The following is a 21,472-nucleotide window of genomic DNA, read 5'->3' as shown; positions in this document are numbered from 1 at the left end:
AGTTGTGCCCTACTGCCGTCGTGTAGTGATGGAATTTTATTGCAATCTCTTGAAGAGTGTTGGAGATGAGGACTCTGTGAAGTTTGGAAGGGTGTTTGTACGTGATCGTATTTACAATTTCTCTCCGTCAGTGATCAATGCCTTCTATGACACTCCCGATGTTGAGGAAGCTGACGAGGATCTTGACATCCATGCTGTAACCTCCGTGCTGACTGGAAGTGTGATTACTGTGTTTCCTGACTATCCTAAGAAGCTGAGTGCTGCTAATCTCACTTCTTTCTACTCTGTTCTCCATAAGACTTCCATCTGGAATTGGACGTCGTCGACAAATTCCACCGCTGTGACCAGAACACAAGCTCTGGTCCTCTTTGATATCAACACTGGAAGGGCCTTTAATTTTGGGAAGCGGGTCTTCACAACAGCATTGCAATATGCTGAGGGGGACTTCAAGAAGACTAAACTGCCATATCCCTCACTGATCTATGGCATTCTGGAGTCTCAAGGATTCATTCCGGATATAGATGAAGATTACTGCCCTGTTAGAGACTCCCTGAAGATCTCTCCTGCATACTTTAAGGGCCACCGAAAGATTGATCTGCCCTGGCAAAGTTCGAGTGTTGCTTCGGATGTTGGCCACACTGAAGACACAACATCTGAGCCCCAGCCTGACACTGCTGATACATCTGAGCCTCTAACTGCGAGTCTACCTCCTACACCGCCTCCTGGTTATGTTACATTATCTGTCTCCTATATTCGCGCTCAAATTGACTATGGTCGACAACAGATTGCTCATGTCAAGCAGACCATTGATTATTACGAAAATCAAGTGGCAGATTATGAGCTTCTACTTGCTGCCAGCTACCATTCTGGACAAAAAGGGGGAGTAGATGATATAGCTGGAACCAGTGGAGCCCAAATGGATGAAGATGTTGATGGCAGTCATGATGAATAATGATATTTTATTTTGCGTTATTTTCTCTCTTGATGTTTCTAGAAATTCAGTTGTTCTTTTATTCTCTCTGATATGTGTCACTCCTGATTAATGAAATATTCCGGTGTTATGATCTACATTGTTGCAATATCTAACATACAACACTGGCCAATTGTATCTGTCATCAGGTGAAGGCTTAAATTCAGGGGGACTCACCGAGTTATCCATTCAGGGGGAGTTCAGCCAAATACCATTTGAGGGTTGTTTTGTCCAGAAAGACAAAAAAGGGGAGATTGAAAGGAATTTTATTCCTTGATATACTTTCCATGTTTATCTTTAATATTTTACATTTCTAGACGTGTGAATAATATTTGATATGATATTATAATATTTTTATGATATGATATGGCAATATCTTTAAGATATTATCCTTATGTTTAAAGAGTTTGTTTCCTAATGAAATTGCTTTTTGTCTAGGTTAAATAGGACTACAAGAAGAAAACGGCTGGTGACGACAAGTAGAGAGACGAAGGAGTTCGAGGAGTTTGGAGATCGAAGCTATCTCGTACTATTGTTTAAGTGTTGCCGAGAAGTGTTTACATCCGATGACGACAACACCTAATCATTGTGTTGATTAGTGTGTTGAATCTTTGAAGACTTTTTACTTCTCGGTTGATGCATCCCTTGTATATTGGTTATACGGTTTGTTAGAGGTTTAGGATGCAATTTGTTACTCGCCTTAATAAGGGAGTTGTTTTATTCTTCCCTAGTATTGGTTTTTGTAAAATTACAAGTTTTCTAGTGAATTATTTTGCCCTGAGGCACCGCACAAGTATTTTATACTTGTGCATAATTCATATCTCGGTTGTCACTTTATTATAATTCACGTTGTGTGTTAATTTGTCAAAACGTAACTTCCGCTGCATGTTGTCGTGAGTGTTGCAACACCTACGCACAACACCTATATTCTGTAACACACAACACTGACCCTCAACTCACACATACACTGTGAAAACAGAACTTTCACTATTAACTACGAATTTTTCGCCCTCAATTGTGTTATTTTCAAATCTACGATCTCAAGGTCTGCTGAAAACTCTACAAGGCTTCAGTGATCAAACCTTTTATATGGTTGTCATCATATTATTTTCTTTTCTGAGACGATTTTTTTATAAGATTATCATTTTCTCGTCGTCAGTTAAATGTTTTTGCACTTTTTTGGCCTTCTCTCTTTGATATCATAAGTATTTGGTAACAAAAGGGGTGATAACCTTCCTCCCACAATCCTATTGCTAGAACTGAGTTGGTGTTCTATGCTTTGGAACCTTATTTGAATATCCTTCAAGGCTTCAAGAATTTCTCCTTGTTTCTTAAGGATATCTTCAATTTGTTGTTGTTTATAATATATCTGAATGCCACAATTTTGAACCGTCATTTAGATTTCTCTAATATCTCCTGAAAGTTTAGAGGAATTTGAGACAATTTCTAATATCTCCTGAAAGTTTAGAGGAATTTGAGACAATTTCTAGGAGTCCAATATTTTTAATCATATTTTACCTTAGTAATCTGATATGTTCCTAATTACTCCTGATGTCTATCCTCGGTTAGATATCCATATTTTAAATATTCCAAAATATTGGAATAAATCTTGAAAATAATAGATTTCGAACGTATGTCTGGATTTATCTTTTGAGAAATATCCCCTCCTCAAACATTTAAGTACAAAATAATATAATAATTAATAATAATGATAATAATAATATGTCTGAAATCTTGGACCTATACCATTTCGAGTTATTTTCTAATAATGATCGAATCAGGGTTATTTTGGAAATTTTTTGAAAATATTTATGGTTGAAGGACTAAATTCGACATTTTCCTATGAAATAGTTGATCGAAGATGATCTTGATTAACATATCATACTGAAAATATATAAAAAAAATAATGTTTTTCGAACGGTTTAGGATATTCAGAACATTTAATTACCCAAAATACAAGCAAATTAGTCAAAGCAATTTTGTGGTTTGATTCAGTCAGAAATTTCTAATTTCATCTTGTCAAGCTCACGCGTTTAAGAAGTCAAAGTCTTAATTTCATCGATATCCCATTCTACACTTCTCTTTTCCAACTTTTTCGAAAAATTCTCCTATATATAAGCCTCCATATTCATTGCAACTCAATTCACACTTTAATTCGTTCGTAGCAACTTCTCACTTAGCTCACTGAAAAATTTTCAGTGTACTCGTGGGATTTATATTTAAATTTACTCTTCAAAAATAATATAATTTGGGTTTATGCAAGATAACTGTTTAATTTGGTGATTAATCTCGTGTACCGGAGGCGGAGGCAGAGGTGACGTAGGAGCATACTGAGAATGGCCGGAGCCGACGGAGGAAGGACGTTGGAGCAGACGCCGACGTGGGCTGTGGCAGTTGTGTGTTTCTTCTTGGTAGCTATATCTATAGTTATCGAGTTCTTTATCCACTTAATAGGAAAGGTATATCACAAAAGATACTTGTTTTCAGAATTGGCCGGAGACCATTTTTTAAATGAAATTTAATTATATAGTTTTGTAAATGATTTACAGTGGTTGAAGTCGAAGCATAAAATGGCTCTATACGAATCACTGGAGAAGGTTAAAGCTGGTAAGTATATATATCTATATATATATATCGTCTAACTTTCAAGAAATTGAGTAAAAGTTTTATGTATTTGTATTTTTTTTTCCATTTTGTTTTGGGATTTAAGAGTTGATGCTGCTGGGATTCATCTCCTTGCTGCTGACGGTGGGACAAAATCTGATTGCCGAGATATGCATATCGGAGGAAGCGGCAGCCACGTGGCATCCATGCAGCAAGAGGCAAGAATCAGAAAAATACCCCGAGACTCTCCTGGACGGAAACGGCCGGAAACTTCTGACCACTGTCGGCGGAGACGAAGACGGCGGTGATCATCGGAGATTCTTGGCCTCTGCCAAAACCGACAAATGTGGAGCCGAGGTCCCAATCATTTTGTATACATTACATCATATGCATGTATAATATATATTAAAATATTGCTACGTAAATATATAAATAGCTTAATTTAACGTAATTCGAAGAGGAATTGATGGATAATCGTACGTAAAATTGCAGGGAAAAGTGACATTTGTTTCTGCATATGGAATCCATCAGCTTCACATTTTCATCTTTGTTCTTGCTATTTTCCATGTCCTCTACTGTATTGTCACTTTAGCCTTAGGAAGATTGAAGGTATTATTATACAAATATACACTAATTATATATTATTTCTATTATAATCGTCCTTTATTTAATTAATTTTATAATCTTTAGTATAATTAAAGACTATTTATTTCTATTATATGTACTTTAGAATTTCATATTCGAGGAAATTCCTATAAATAGAGATGCATTAGACACTTGCTTTTAACAAATTATATAAAATTTAATATATGCATCCATAAATATAAATATGTGAAAATTTTAATAAATAATTTTTTTTATTTAATTAATTTTAGATGAGGAGATGGAAAGCATGGGAAAAAGAAACAAAAACGGCTGAATACCAATTTTCAAATGGTAATGTGGATTGAAAATATTCAAATTTATTCCGAATTAAAATAATAAATTTTATTTTAACGAAATTATTGAATTATCGCAGATCCGGAGAGATTCAGGTTCGCTAGAGAAACATCATTCGGGAGGAGACACATGAGCTTCTGGAGCAAAACGCCCCTTTCTCTTTGGATTGTAAGTTCAAATTTTTCTGATTTTCGTTATGGAAATTATACTTGTGATAATCCTTGTCGATTAATTTGTGTTAAAATTAAAATTAAATTTTAAAAAGGGAAATAATAAAAAAAATTATTTTCATGGGAAGAAAACTTATAATATTTAAAATTTTATGTTAAAAATTTGATATAACGTAACGGATTTTGACCACTGTTTCTTGGATAATAGATTATGAAATAGTCAATAAAAAAGAGAAAAAAAAATTAATGGTTTAAATAATTAGCTTTTGAAATATTCAAAAAGACTGGGTAGAGACGTATAAGACCCACGGCTAAATAATTTGTCCAGTAAGTCTCTTAACGTCTGACTTTGCCACACATATTTTTCTTGCAATTAGACTAATTCATCAAACTTGACTTTCGTTTATTTTTATCACTCCTAATTGATGGCAACATTTCATGTCTTAATGAATCCAAATAAATCTCGGGTTTTGATCCTGTGAGATGGTATTAGATATCTATATTTATGAAACAGATCGACTCTATCCTCGACATTTAACACTACAAAAAAGAAACAGGTTTGCTTGTTTGACATATACATATACTCTATATGTTAGATAAGAAAGTGTGTGCCCTTTGGGCTAATTTACCTGATGCTTTCCTTCCATATTGGAATTGCTTGTTTGATAATATGTGAACAGTTCGTTGACCCTTTTTTCTCTATTGGGGGTGATTGTCAGTAGGTTCGATGCTACATGTGGGAACACTGTCTCCACATAGTTTGGATGGACAAGATTTACACACATATGTGATTTTAAAAAAAATAGTGGACCTCATGTATGTGTGGCTAAATTTGAGCCTTTGATTCTATCATGCGGGTAGTGTCCCTACATGTAGAATGGAATCAACCGTGATTGTCGGCCAAGTTTTTAAATTTCCGAAGTTTCAGTATGATTGAGGAAAGGGAGACTTGCTTTTAAATCTTCAAAAAAACATAGTTAAATATGCATTCAATTTCTGTTGAAACTTTCTGTGCAGTTACTGATTCACACAAAAAAATGTTTCTGCGCACTTCCTGGACCCAAAATTATTATTTCGTATGAAATTCGGTACAAAACATTAAAAATCTGTAACATATAAGACGAGAATTTATGGATCATTTGATTTATCGAGGTGAAAACCATCAGAGAATATCCACTCACGTTATTTAATTTAATGTCTTTTGAATTTGGCACGTATTTTATTATACTGGTAAGAAGACAGCTGTAGCATATATAATATTGCTTATTCTGTTATGTAACATTAAAATCACGCCCTCGAAAAATTTCATAAAGAAAGAAAATAACATTATTTTTTTTACAGGTTTGTTTCTTTAGACAATTCGTACGATCTGTGCCCAAAGTTGATTACTTGACTCTCCGCCATGGATTTATCATGGTGAGTTTAATTAAAGAAATATCAATCCGAGTTTACGGTCGAGAATTCGATTCTCTCTATCCATATTTTTTCGGACGAGCTTGTCGCACAGAGTTTGCTAAGTGCGGTTTATTTGACCAACGTCTATGTTATCCTAGAAAAGATAACGATTGACGGGTTTTATCTTTATAAAAACTAAATAAAAAAACAATTTGATATTATATATATATATATATTTTAAAAAGTATTTGAAAATTGATTCTTATTTTTTATATTTTTCAGGCGCACTTGGCTCCACACAGCCAAACAAATTTTGATTTTCAGAAGTATATCAAGAGGTCATTAGAAGAAGACTTCAAAGTTGTGGTTGGGATAAGGTTGGTATTTCTTTTTCTTTTCTTTTTAAATTTCATTTCCTTAAATGATTGCATTAATATTTATTGAAAATTTTGTTTCTTCACGAGATAAACCCCAGAAAATTCTCTACATTTCTTGCACATTTTTCAAATGCTATTTATTCGACGTTGAATAATGTTTCAAAAACTTATATTTTATATATTATCTTATTTACCACGTGTCTAATATTAGAATCACCAATTTTTTTAATTTTAAAAAATTACATATTATGTGATTCCATTTACAAAAATTTTATCTTTAATTTTCAGTCCACCAATATGGTTTTTTGCCGTGCTGTTCTTACTCTTCAACACTCACGGTAAGTGACTAATCTATCTATAACTCAAACAATTAATATATGATCCTCCTTATTTTTGGTCCTCATTTTTTTTATTACAACACACGAGGGGATTCGAACTCAGAGAGCCAGTTAATCTGACGGGGGTGAGACCACTGGGCTACAAGCCCGGTCTCTCGTCATTCTTATATTCAATACATGAAATTCTCTACATGATTAATCCCTCTTATTAATTCATCATTAAAAACTAAACAAGAGAAGTCGAAACGATTTCGGTTCCAAATTAGTATCTAAAAATTCGGTTGATTTTCGCCTTGAATCAACATTGGGTAGGAAATTAAATTAGTATCTAAAATTCGATTGAGTTTAACTTACCTTTAGAGTATTTTCAGTAAACATTTATTCTTACACGTAGAGTTCATAATTTATAAGATGAACAAAAGTAGCCCTTTAAAAAGTTATTTTTTTCATTTAAAAGCATACAACAATATCAAAATTACTAAAATGTTTTTTCTAAAAATTTATCCCATTATATACTAATATTATGTAAATATAGTTTATTTATTTGGCATGAAGGGTTCCTGTCTCTAACGAAACATTTTACAAATTTATGGACAGGCTGGTACTCATATTTTTGGCTACCGTTCATCCCATTGATTGTAAGCATATACCATTCAAAGTTCTACTAAACATCCATATGTTTGATTTAATTTTTTCATTAAATTTATTTATAGAGAATTAAAACTTTGGAAATTAATTTATATGCAGATTATATTGCTTGTGGGAACAAAGCTACAAGTGATTATAACAAAAATGGGGCTGAGTATTCAAGAGCGCGGTGAAGTAGTTAAGGGAGTCCCTGTGGTTCAGCCCGGCGACGATCTTTTCTGGTTCAATCGCCCTCGACTCATTCTTTACCTAATTAATTTTGTGCTCTTCCAGGTAATTAATGTTTTTTAAATTGAAATGGAAACATAGAAATCTTGGTTTTTTCAGTTTGCATTAGTTAATGTGGCTAAGTTTGGTTCTATGTATGTATCATTTCAGAATGCATTTCAAATGGCCTTCTTCGTCTGGACAACAGTAAGTCATGCAACAAGTTAATCTTGTATAGTTCTATGTAAAAATATAACTTTATATATACTTCCGTAATACGTTAAAGAATCGCAAAAAATCGATGGGCGCGATCTAAGTTAAGAATATTAAAAAATCGATGGGCGCGATCTAAGTTAAGAATGTTTACAAGGATTAAAAATATTTTTCAAGTCACGTATTAACAAAATATTTGACAATTCACTTAAATTTGAAATTTGGAAGAGGGCCATTTTTTTTTTGTAGAAATATATAGATAGAATTTTAAATCCATTCATCAATTTGTTGATCTTGAAATATTTTTTTTATTTCTTTGGATAGTATGAATTTGGGCTAAGATCTTGTTTCCATGAGCATGTGGAGGACATCGTAATCAGAATTTCAATGGGGTCAGTTTCATTTGAAAAGTTTCCATAGTCGATATATTTGACTTTATGATAAATTTAATTATATATTTTATATTACTAACAAGTTGCTATTTTTCTTTTTAATTAACAGGATTCTGATTCAGATTTTGTGTAGCTATGTCACACTCCCTTTATATGCCCTGGTGACTCAGGTATGTGTATATTTCATTAGATATATGATAAAGATTTTATAGCTTTCACAAAAATAAATTATATATAAAAAATAGAATATTTTAAAAAATTGATAATGATAATAAATAATCTCTTGTTTGAATAATTGGCATATAATTTTTTCAATGCAAAAATCATTTAAAATATAATTGAAGCATATGTGACTTTTGGGAGAAAGGAAACCATTAAATGTTTTCATATACTATTTAGACTTTGACCTCCATGTCATAAAAGTTCATTAAACCAAAAAATTATACAAGTATGACTGAAAATAAATAAATTATATAATACATGCTATATATATATATATATATATATATATATATATATATATATATATATATATATATATATATATATATATATATATATATATATATATATCGTCACGAATTCAAGGACTTGTCACCCAAATATGTTTATATATATAAAAAATTATTCGATATTTTACGAGTAAGAAGGTAAAACCCTAGCTTTTCCTTGTGTGAGCATGAATAATGGTGTGATAACTCTTTGTTCCAATAGATGGGATCATCCATGAGACCAACTATATTCAACGAACGAATCGCGACCGCCCTAAGAAACTGGCACCACACAGCAAAGAAACACATCAAACACAACAAGCATTCGACATCCGTCACACCAATATCAAGCATGCCCCCGACGCCTTCACACGGCATGTCGCCCGTTCATCTATTGCGCAACCACAAGAGTGATATGGACAGTCTCCAGACTTCACCGCACAAATCAAGCTACTATTTGGAACATTGGGACCCCGAGGGATCGACATCTCCCACCCACTTTCATAGGGGTGACGGATCTTCGGCTTTTCAACACCATGTTGAGTTAGGACATTATATGGTTCAAGAGGAGGAGATCAACCTGGATCATGGTTCGTCGTCCCAAGTTGCACCGTTGCCACTGCCATCAAATGAGCGCGTAGAGGTAAATTTTGATGGGAGGAAGGATTTCTCATTCGAGAAGAGAACCAAGGCATGATATAGCAATGTTGGACTTTACATGATATGATTTTGGAACACAAGGAATCATGTCTACACTTGAAGGAAATCTGAGTTATACCTAAAAATAAAGTTTCGTTTTTCTTTCTGCAAATTTTTCGTTTCGATTTTAAGTACCATATATTTACGCTGCCTCTTTCGTAAATTGTAAAAAGCTAGCTACTTATCTGATATTAGAGAATTAAGATGCTGAAGTTGAACTCACTCACTTTTTAACTCATTTTTATTGGTAATGTGGAGTAGTGAATATCAAATATGTCTAAGCGATAAATAATTAAGGAACGGCAAAAACTTGTGTGAGACGGTCTCACGGGTTGTATTTGTAAGACGGATCTCTTATTTAAATTATCAATGAAAAAGTATTATTTTTTATGTTAAGTGTATTACTTTTCATTGTGAATATAGGTAGGGTTGACCCGTCTCACAGATTTTTATCCGTGAGACGGTCTCACATGAGACCCACTCTTAAGGAACTTGTTAGCATTAAGTGAACTACCCATCCAGCTGATTCTTACTGATTGCTAACTTTGCTAGCTGCTATGTAAAACCCGCAAATTTTCAAACTCGGTATTTTTAAGTACTCGAAATTTTATTGGATAAGTTTTCAAGTTTATTTGGATTGTATCAAAGATATTCGAAACTTCAACCAGATAAATACATGAATTTCGAAAATGGTGTATATATCAAGATGTGTACGTCAAGATAAATGATCAACAAGATAAGGAGATTATAAGTATGCAAATTTCGATATTTATATACACCAAGGTGGTTGGATAATCATTTGAAAGATATGGAGAGTGCAATCTTGGAATTTTCAAAATTGAGAATAAAAGCTTTCAAGAATATCAAGAACCCAATATTTGAGTACAACCAATCAAAGAAGAATTCAAATTTAAAGCTCAAATTTAAACATGAAAGGATCATGATATTCATCTACCCACAACCAAAATCTAAAAAATCCAAATAGCAATTTGTCATGAACTCGAAATTTGAATGGAAGATAAAAATAGAGTTCAAGTTCATCTCCAGTACTACATGCACTCCCCTATAATAGGGCAACAGCCCCTCCCCCTTCGAAATCACACCTTTCTCAAACCAGAAATACTGAAAATTTCGAGATCCAATTGTGCAAGAGTTCGAAGTTTTGATTGAAGTGCTATTGCAGTCATTGAAGTGCTATCCACATTCGAAAAATTATTTCAATAGTTCAGAATGTATATCTAATGCTACGAGTAACATATCAAAACTTCAGCCAAATCCATTGGTTCATTGTTTGTATACATCCTCTACAAGAAAACAGCAGATTTTAGACAAGAAAAACATACCTACTATTTTGAATCCATAAACTGGTACAAACATCTTCTAAACCAAATCTCTATCATTCATAATTTAGATGACTTACTTATGAATGTATTTTCCAAGCTTAGCTCGATCCAACTGTTAAATAAGTCTCAAGGGCTTCTGCAAGGTGACTGATTTTTCAGTCGAAGTGCTGATGTGTTTTGAAGTACCGTTGCATGATTCTTCTGTAATTTCGAGTTCTTCACATATTATTCCAGATCAAGGTAAGTATGTTTCTTTAATATAATTTGGCACACATGTTCTTGTAAGTGGACTTATGTTTTAAATTAATTCATTTATGAATCATTTCAGTTTTCGAAAGTTTTGTTCGAACATGAGTTATTCATTTTGTGTTGTGTTGTGTTGTGTTGAAATAATTTTATGTTTTGAGCATTGTTAGGATTTAACTAGATATGGCTGGGAACCCCAGATACGAAAAATTTATGACCTTTATATAGTGGGATTATAACCATTGTTATGACATTTTTCCCTTAGATGATTGAAAATTAGGAAATGTTATCAATAAACCATGGAAAATGGATGGATTTCAGTGCTAAATATGTTTTATGTTGTTAAGCCAAGATTATGAAATATGAATATGCTTTACTATTCAAGTTATTATAATATGTTTTATGTTGTTAAGCCATGATTATGAAATATGAATATGCTTTACTATTCAAGTTATTATATTATATGGAAAGATTTCTAAATTATATATGTATGTTGTTGTGTGTCTAGAACGACCTTCATTTACTGAGTATTTCACAAAACAGTCATCACATACTCTTTCTCCCAGATTAGAATGAATAATGAGGAGAGAAGGAGGAGAAAAATATATTTTGGGACTGGCGATGAAGATATTTCAATTCAAGAATTTAGTTTAGTCATGTTATTTCAAAATTATTTTATTAAGTTGAAAAATGTATCCGCAATGCTATTTGTTTTAGTGTTTTTAGTTGTAAAGAAAATATTTTTTGAGCTATTTATGAAATAGACTAGTTTTGGTATATATTCTGCAATGAGGTTTGTAGTTTTACAATTATATAATTGCTGAATAATGTTTTGTCTACATTTCTCGCTCACATGATGCGACATTTAAGTGGTATCTGAGCCGTCAAGTTCATAATCCAGTTGAGGAAAATTTTTACAAAAAAATTGTTAGAATCAGTTAAGGATGATGAAGTGTTTAGAAGGGGGACGGGGTTGAATAAAGACCTCGGTTTATATATCTTTTTCGGATATAAATCAGTTTTTTAAGGAACTGATCCGGAAATATTATGTGTCGATATCAATCAGTTAATTAATGATTGTAGTGCAGATAAAAAACTGAAATATAGATTGAATATGTTTGAATAAAGTATTAAAATAGAATGAATAGAATAATGAACACAAAGAATTTTATGGATATTCAGAGTCTTCAATTGTTCATACGTCACCCTTTCTATCTCAAGGATATGATTTCATTAAAATAATTTGATTGATTACAAAGATTTGTAATAACTCACTTCAGTTGGACTTATACAATGTCAAACTGAAACTCTTAGCTTATCTTATTTATTATCAGTTTGATAACCGAATATCTCTAACGAGTAGTCTGAATGCTACGAATACAACAATGAAGTAAGAGCTAAATTATGCGATAAATTCATTAATAAATTTAGAGTAAATCGCATATAACTGATAGTTGTTCTATTGGTATTTTGTTTCATCTCATAACATTTCTTCAACTGAACTTATTATCTATAAGTAGTCTTTGATTCCAAATGATCACAATAAATGCATTTAATAGTTAATATCCATCGAATCATCTTTTAGTCCATGCAGACGAATTTATTCTGACAGAGGTACGATGTAATAGACTGTTCTGTTTCAGCTATTTTGCTTTGTTACAGATTGTCATTTTGTTTACTGAGTATTTCAAATTGTAGCTGATGAAGTGACCAACTGATCAGAAGTCAAACCGGTCGACTGTTCAGCTGGAATACATTAGTTCTAACAAATGTCTTATCAGTTTGAATACTTTAGTTGAGATAGGTCATTTCAATTCAGTCTTGCGAAGTTTTCAGTTTTGATCTTCAATATGTTTACTCTGCTTCGAGACTTATTTATTCTTATAAGAACTTTAGTCTATTAACTTCAGTTCTTAATCCGTTTAAATCCAATAAATCTTTTTTCAGTTATGACCTCTCAGTTACTTCAATTCAGTTTGTTCTTCAGTACTTTTACGGATTTGTTTGTCAAACTTTGAAATTCATAAATTCCAACAATTTCCTATTTTCGGTGTTTGACAAACTATGATTTCTGAACTGTTATATTGAGTTATTTTATATTCTTGATATAACTGATAAACTGAAATTAAGTATTGATAAAATAATGTACAGATTCGTACGAACATTTCAAAATGAAAATATTATATACAGACGCTCTTCAGACTTAGTAACTGATGTCGGACACTAGATTATTTCTTCGCTTTCTTTTCAGCTTGTCCTTTATCAGTTGGTTTTTCTGGTTCACTACGCTTCTTGCTTGTCTCTGCTGCTGCTAACTTCTTTGGTTCTTCCCTTTTTTGTTAACACCCGCCACTTCAGAAAAGAGGAGGAATGCTGAACTTACTTGAGCTAACTGATTCTGCACAATGTCAATCTTCTTTGACAGACTGGTGTGCACAAATTCAATCCAATTGCTGAGTAGTTCATGGGAAGTGATCAATGTGGGAGTTGTAACTACTTATCTTTTCATCTTTTCCACTTTGGAAAATAAAGCAGATACATCCTTAGCCAGCTTCTTCAAGTCTGTCATTGTATGATCTTTCAATGTGTCCAGACCCAAAGAATGTAGCAACTGAGTAGACTTGACTTGAGATATATTGGAATCAAGCTCTTTGAGATTCGACAAAAAAAACTTTCCCGCATTATATCAATTGCTAATGGTAGTCCAGGGGAGAATTCTTCAGTTGAAGGCTTTTCTTTTTTCCTTTTCTCTTCTGGCTAAATTCCACTACTGCTAACTCACTTGGAGCAGCATCTTGGTCAATATCTTCAGACAATTCTTTTATTCTCTTCTTGAACTAAAAGACTTTGAGGTTGATCCTGATGATCAGTTGCAACACTTGGTTCTTCAGCTATCTTATGGAGGAGATTAGTTCGTGGGAAGCTTCTGAAATGAAGAAAGTCTCGGGAACCACCAAGCTGGTTGAGATCAGTTCTAGTAAAATTGATGGTTCCTGGATTCTTGGTATAGTTGAATCATCAGCATGTTGTTCAGTTCCCGACTGAACTGATTTAGTTTGTGCCTCTACTTCAGTCGCTGGGGCACTTTCTAATTCGGCCACTGGCACAACAAAAGATTCATCAACAGTTTAGTCATTTTTGTATGCCTACTGAATATTCACAACAAGTGATAACAACAATTCATCTACATTGTCTAATGATGATTCTTTTTCAGTGTAGGTAGTTGGATGAATTTCTGGTTCAGAAGCTCGCGAAACAATTAACACTGTAGAGGAGGAGGGTTGAGCTTCTGAGGAGGATGGTTGAGAAATCTCTGGAAGCTGTTCGGCGGTTTGAATCAACGCTGACACAATCTCAACTGGAATAGTTAACAGATCCGCAGAAGCTTCAGTTTGTGTCAGCTCCTCAACTGGTGCAGAGCTGCCGTTCTCCACTGGAACATATAACATCTGTCCCATCAACCAATATTTGACTTTCATCTGGAGAGTGATGATATCAGAGTCCAGTTGTTGGAATAATACTCTATCAACATAAGCAGTTGGATCAGCTAGATCATAGTTGGTCTTCAATTCAGCTGTTACCTCAGTCAGCCTCTTGATTCTCATCAAATCAAAGAATTATGCCTTTCTAGCCATTCTTTGGGCTACTGACGTAGCCTTCAGCATTGCTGGCTCAAGTGAGATGAAGTGCCTAATAACTGACTTCTTCTTCAACTGCTTGGCAAGGGTGATACTTCTGAAGTGCACCCATTCATCATAATGCTCCATTTTCAGCTCGGCATACCCATTGATTTCGTCCATAATAAGGTCGATTTGAGTCTTAGCTTTGTTAGGCCTTGGTTCTTCAATCATCTCGGCCTTGCCCTTCGGATCAGTTAGGGCATGTGGAAGATCCAGTCTTGAGCATGTGGTGTCTACCACTTCTCCAATTAGCAAACCTTTCGACCATGCCTAAGGTAAGATGGTTGGGCGGACAACTTTTGTAAGAGGAGCTTGAATTCCAGTCAGCTTCAAATTCTCCCAGGATTCAGTTACTATTGTTGGAGGATAGTCAGTTTTGGTTTTGGTCGGAGCTCTGTTATTCGAACTAATTGAATCGGAACTGCAGGGAGTGGTGCCTCAGCTCTGAATGGCAGTAATCTGAGCTCAGGTAGAGCTCCTAGAGTGGAAGTCGGCTTGGCCTTTTGAGACCTCAGCTTCTTTATCACTTAGGAAGAGAGAGTCTTCTCCGAGTCACTGGTTGTGAGAACCAATTTCCTCTTGGACTTTGTGGCAGCATTTTTCGGTTTAACAACTTGCTTCGTCTTAACAACCCCTTCCTCGACCCCAATTTTCTTGGATTGGGTGTTCTGAGCAGTTTATAATTTAATTTGGTGATTGAAGATGATAATTCCAGAGGAATCCCTGAATCCTCAATCAGTTTGTTCAGTTGAGGTGCAAACCCCTTTCACTGTTTGGCAGTCTGAAACATGTACTTTAGAATGGTAAACAACATTGGTGACCAGTTGACCTTGATTCCTTTCATTATGGCGGTCATCACTTGAAACTTTTCCAGCGTCAAGGCGGCGAAGGAACCGTCCTTGTACAAGATTCCATTTGCAGCAATATCTGCCAGCAGCTGATATTCTGGCTTCAGTTCTCGTTTGGCATCTGACACTTGGATTGGTTGCCCACTAGAAGAAAGGAGTAGTTTCATCTCTTCAATGTCAGCAGTAGTCACTTCAGAGAAGCTTGAAATTCCTTCAGCTGGCAGTTGAAAGAGGTTGCTGAGATAAGCTTCATCAATAATCATCGATTGATTATTGACTATCATCTAAATTTTTCCATCAGTGGTGATTGAGCTGGACTCGTAGATAGATATTAGCTCAGACGAGTACAGTTCTTGAAAAGCCAGCCTAGAGAAGTGACGAATACCATATGCTTCAATCTTCGCAAAAACATTTCAAACTGATTCACCAGAGACTGAAAAAATCGATTCGAAATCGATGGAAATAGCGTTCAACAAGAAAGCGGGAGTTTGTGCTGCCATTTGGATCTTGAATTAACTCTGCAAGGAGAGCAAGATAATGCAAGTAACTTGCTTTGGGAAAATTCGAGAGTTAGAAAAATATGGAAATTGTAAAGTGAAGTATGAGAAAGACTGTTTCTAAATATGTCTCGTGACTTTTCAAATTTCAAACACGTATCAGCTCGTTAGTAGTTTGACCGTAAATATATGTCATTCAACTGCAGACATTTATTTTTAGAAACTGAAATTGGGCAGTTATGAAAAAATAGGTTTTTAAATTTTTTAAAAATTTGAATAATTTTAAATTTGAATAAATTTTAATTAAAATATTTTAAGTAGTCACGATTGTTATTGTAGAATTAAAATGAATTTACAGTTAGTCAACTTATTTGATAAGATTAGTTGATTCAAGTACTGACTGATCAGTTAAAAACTAACTCAGTTCAGTTCATGACCAACCGATTTTTGTCTTATCAGTTAGCTCATTAAAATTCAACGTTATCCCTAAATTAAGCATTAAGACAAGTCAATAAGCCCTAAAATATTTCTAAAGTAAGAAAACTTAGTTTCGGGTAGCAGGAAGACATAACAATAGTGCGGGTATTCCGAGAAGTTTTTTCAGAAAGTTACCTAGAATAGTGCCTGAAAGCGAGGTTGGGTTCAAAATCAATTTGGTTCTCGGTGCTTCACTAATTTCGAAAGCACCATACCGAATGACTCTAGCTGAACTCCAGGAGCTAAATGATCGACTCCAATAATTGATAGACAATATGCAATTTTGATCGAGTGTGTCTTCATGGGGAGCTCCACTACAGTTTGTGAAGAAGAAAGATGAGAGTATGAGATTGTGCATTGATTATAGAGAACTAAAAAAGTTCACAATCAAGAATAAGTATCTCTTCCTAGGATAGACGGCCTGTTTGATCAGCTTAAGGGAGTGGCAGTCTTTTCCAAACTAGATATGAGAACATGATATTATCAATCGAAGGTCATGACTAAATATATTTCGAAAACATCCTTCCGAACAAGGTACGTGAATTATGAGTTCACCATAATGTCTTTTAGATTGACGAATGAGCCAACAACTTTCATGGATCTAATGAACATGGTGTTCAAGATATTCCTTGACATATTCGTAGTGGTGTCCATCGATGACATCCTTGTCTATACTCCAAGCGAGGAAGACCACGAAGAGCACATCCGCCTTTGATTTACGAACATTTAGGGAGAAAGAGCTCATCTCCAAGTACATGAAATGCGAATTCTAGCTAAGGAGTGTATCTTTCTTAGGTCATGTGGTCTCAGAAGCATGAGTATCGATGGATACGAAAATAGTAGATGCAATTCTAGATTGGTCGATGTAACGACCCAAGGCTATCCCGATCTTGGGCTCTGCTCTATGGGCCTTAGCCCCTCTGGAACTCTTCCCTCACGGGCTTTCCATAGGCATCGTTACTCATAGGACTCTCCACACCAGGTTGGTGGAGTGATACCTCCCCAAGTCTCGAACCCATGACCTCCTGGCTTAAGTACATTGTTCAAAGAGACTTAAATACTTAAGCCAGGAGGTCATGGGTTCGAGACTTGGGGAGGTATCACTCCACCAACCTGGTGTGGAGAGTCCTATGAGTAACGATGCCTATGGAAAGCCCGTGAGGGAAGAGTTCCACAGGGGCTAAGGCCCATAGAGCAGAGCCCAAGATCGGGATAGCCTTGGGTCGTTACAGTCGAGATCTAAGAATGCGACCGACTGTAGGTATTTCCAACTAAGGATAAGGATTTTACCATCTAACGAAACGCATCAAAGGAAGGTCTGGGATGTGTACTTATGCAAGAGGAAAGAGTTATTGCTTATGCATCCAGACAATGGAAGCTGCATGAGCAAAATTTACCCTATTCATGAACTCGAGCTAGCGACATTGGTCTTTTCTTTTGAAAATTTGGAGACACTATATTTAAGGTGTCAAGTGTGAAATCTTCACAGACCACAAAAAGCTCAAGTATTTGTTCAACCAAAATGAATTAAATATGAGGCAAAGAAGGTGGATTGAACTTTACGACTTGGCCATAAGTTACCATCGTAAAGCAAAAAAGACTGCTGGTGCTTTAAGTCTGAAGAACATGAGTAAAGTGATCTTAGCTTCAGTCTATTCCCAGTCGTGCCTACGAGAAACCATCAATTTAAATCAGGATTGAGATCATATGTAACGCCCGAAAACCCGAACACACTAACCACATGCATGCATGAAGATTATTTGAAAATTATTTAAATGAGTGGTCTAGAATTATGTTTAAGTATTTGCATGGTCTATTGATTATTTAATTGAATGTTATGAATGTGAACTTTTTGTAGTTGAATACGCGATGTACGGAAAATGCGAGAGAACCGGGGATGATTTTGATAAAATTTCTATTTTTAGAAAGTTATAAATATAAACTCTAGATTTAATAAGTCCAAATTAGGAAAACGACAAATCTATTTATTGTAAGGGACAAACTTAATCGGTAGTGAAATTTTGCTAAGAAAATTAGTAGTCTCAGACGTACGATACTAGAAACGAGTAGCACAAAATATTTTTAAATGTTGTTGGTAATTTTAGTAGGATTAATTATGAATTTAATTAGCATCTTAATGTGCCTAGTTTGTTGGTGATTAATTATTTAATTATAAGAGCCAATTATGTAAAGTTTACCCCACTAATAACTAATTAAATAGAGTCCTACCCTACCCCTCCCCATAACCACATGCCAATTCAACACACACTAGAGTCCTAGGAAGGGCCGATACATAGAGGAAGCAACGGAAGAAGGAAATTTTGCATCTCGTTCGTCTCTCGTCGCGTCGTCGCTCGTGTTTCGTAAGCATAAACAATCAAGGAATGTTCCAAAAAAATTTTTAGCACGATTCAATCCATATTATTGCATGAATGCTGAATTTGTGTGAATATTTTATGAGTATGTTGATTTCTTAGTTTATTGCATTGGTGACTCACGTTTTGCAACGAATTCTTAACAGTTTTGCGAGTGTCAAAGGGGGGTGCAAACCAAGGTAATAAAGGGCTGGTATAGATGTTAGGAAGAGGTTTTAAGGGACCAAAAAGAGAACAAAATAGCCTGAAGGGGCTGTGGTCCCTGCACGCAAATCGCGTGCAGGCCGAAGGGAGGGGGCATGGCTTTGGGGATCAAATGCCATGGGGAGGCTGCATGGTGTCTAGCCGTGGTTTGAAGGGGTGTTTTAGGGTCCTAGGTGAGTCTTGGTGGGGTTCGGATTGGTCCTAGACGAGCTGGAGAAGACCAGCAGCCGTAACTCCATTGGGCATGTGTAGGGGATATTTTGGAATGTGGGAAGTCCTAGGGCTAAGGGGTCGGTTCAAGGGCTCGTCCAGGGGCTAGGGACGTGCCTTAGGGTCATGGTGAGAGTCTAGTGTGAGCCAAAAGTCGATTCAATGGAAGCTACAGCCGCTGGAGCTTTTGTTCCTCAGCTGCAAGCGAAGAGCCATTCGGTGGGCTGCTGTTGTGAGGGGTTTGGAGCCCTGACCGTCTGGTATGTTTTTGAAAGGGATTGATCATGGTATTTTTTAGGGTCTAAGGAATCGTTCTAGGGCCTGGTTCATAGTCGTTTTGAGCCGTGGTCCATTCGGGGTCGTAAATTGTCTGAACATATAAAAAAAGGAGTGAATTGAGCCTATGTTAAAAAAGTTAATCCAAATTTCGGTTTTGGCTTTGGCTTGGGAACTTCCAGCAGCTTAATTGAGTTTTATAATGTTAAGAAAGGTATGGTATTGGGTTGGTTCGAGTCGGAAGGGTAGTTTGGTTATTTGTTTAACCGAAAACGCGAAAACGGTAATAAAAGAGTCATTCGGTAAGCAAATCGAGTAATTTTTGAAACGTAGGTCCTAATATTGAATTTCCAGCAATCTACTGTATATTTTTTGGTGTTTTTAAACTTTGAAATCGAGTCGTCTCCTTGAGTCAAAATTTAAGGTCGTCCGGGTACGTATAGAGGTGAATCGTGAGCGGTCGGTTCGAGAAAATTCGCGGGTGGTTTGAAACTTCCTAAATCAATTCCAAATCATGTTAAATGTTATATTTAGAAGTTTTAAAGTGTATTCATGATATATGATATTTTTAGAAGGTTTAACATATTTGCTATTTTTAGCAATCTCGGCGTATATGAATGATATGAAGCATCTTTGTGGAAATTTTAAATAATATCGAAAGTCATGAATGTTTTATGAAATGATAAAGTAAAAAAAAATATTTTTGAGGAATGTGAATTGATTGTGACACAAAAGTAATAAGGGATCCGTTGAAAACAGGAATGGTGAACTTGCAATGACAAAAGGGAATGAACCGTCGAAAACGGGGGTGGGGATCTCAAGAATAATGGATCCGTTGAAAAAGTGAACGATGAAGTTATTTTTATGATAGTCGGTGGGATCGTCGAAAAAGTGGACGTTGAACCCGACGGCCTAGTACTATGGTTTATAGATTGATCAAATGAATAAATGTTGTCACTTTCAAGGATCAGATTTCACCTAAAAATGATGATTCTAAATGGAACATACAATAAGAGCTACCATAAAAGCAATGGAATGCCCCCCATACAAAGATTTGTATGGTAGGAAATTTCTATCACCCATGTATTGAGAAGAAGTGGACGAAAAAGCAATTGTTGAATCGGAACTTGTGCAAATGACAGCGGAAAAGGTAACAATCGTTAGAGAAAGACTGAAAGTTGCTCAAGATGGACAGAAAAGCTGGACTGATCTAAAAAGAAGCCCTATGGAATCCACTATCAGGAAAAGGTCTACGTAAAAGTTTTTCTAATGAAAATGGTTGTTCGATTCAGCAAAGCTAGAAAATTGAACCCCTGATATGTAGGACCATTCAAAATCTTAGAGAAAGTGGGCACACTAGCCAACGAGCTAGAATTGCTGTCAGATATGTCAAGAACCCACAATATCTTCATGTGTCTCAACTAAAGAAATACATTCCGAACCCGAGTCACGTATTGGAAATTGAACCACCCATGACCGAAGGCAACTTGGGAGAAGAATTGAAGTAGGAAGAGGTCCACATTAAAATCATGGATACCAAGAACCAAGTATTAAGATGACGCACCATTTTCCATGTCAAGGTACAATGGTATAATCACATGGAAAAAGAAGCAACTTGGGAGTAAGACGAAAGAACGAGAGAGCAATAACCTTATCTATTTAATGACCAATTCAACCCAAGTTTTGAGGAAGAAACTTTCCATAAGAAGGGAGGGAGGTAAAACCCTCATATTTTCAAATTTTGTATTTTTAAATACTCGAAATTTTACTAGATAACTTTTCAAGTTTTTATGGATTGTATCCAAGATATTCGAAACTTCAACCAAATAATTTCAAAAATAGTTTATATATCAAGATGTGTACTTCAAGAAAA

General features: G+C 35.1%; 1 protein-coding gene across 1 annotated transcript; it reads left to right on the top strand.

The window, feature by feature from the left end:
• The first annotated feature begins 3,130 nt into the window (after positions 1-3,130).
• LOC140834025 (MLO-like protein 6) lies at positions 3,131-9,693 on the top strand. Its single transcript, XM_073198602.1, has 15 exons — positions 3,131-3,429; positions 3,520-3,577; positions 3,681-3,931; positions 4,067-4,183; positions 4,450-4,510; positions 4,593-4,681; positions 6,025-6,099; positions 6,361-6,455; positions 6,744-6,793; positions 7,391-7,431; positions 7,541-7,714; positions 7,820-7,855; positions 8,186-8,253; positions 8,363-8,423; positions 8,968-9,693. The coding sequence occupies exons 1-15, from the start codon at positions 3,307-3,309 to the stop codon at positions 9,439-9,441; spliced, it is 1,773 nt and encodes a 590-aa protein (XP_073054703.1). The 5' UTR covers positions 3,131-3,306; the 3' UTR covers positions 9,442-9,693.
• Positions 9,694-21,472: the final 11,779 nt, after the last annotated feature.

Source organism: Primulina eburnea, chromosome 6 (assembly GCF_022965805.1).
Source record: "Primulina eburnea isolate SZY01 chromosome 6, ASM2296580v1, whole genome shotgun sequence".
Taxonomy (NCBI): domain Eukaryota; kingdom Viridiplantae; phylum Streptophyta; class Magnoliopsida; order Lamiales; family Gesneriaceae; genus Primulina; species Primulina eburnea.
Note: the sequence above shows the minus strand (reverse complement) of the source record. Positions and strands in the feature narration are given on the sequence as shown.

What these genes read in the sequence shown, in the direction of transcription:
- LOC140834025 (XM_073198602.1), top strand. Translation starts at nt 3,307, where the DNA reads ATGGCCGGAGCCGACGGAGGAAGGACGTTGGAGCAGACGCCGACGTGG. An exon ending in CGCCCCTTTCTCTTTGGATT is followed by an intron (nt 4,682 to 6,024) that starts GTAAGTTCAAAT and finishes TTTTTTTTACAG; the next exon opens with GTTTGTTTCTTTAGACAATT. An exon ending in TATATGCCCTGGTGACTCAG is followed by an intron (nt 8,424 to 8,967) that starts GTATGTGTATAT and finishes TTGTTCCAATAG; the next exon opens with ATGGGATCATCCATGAGACC.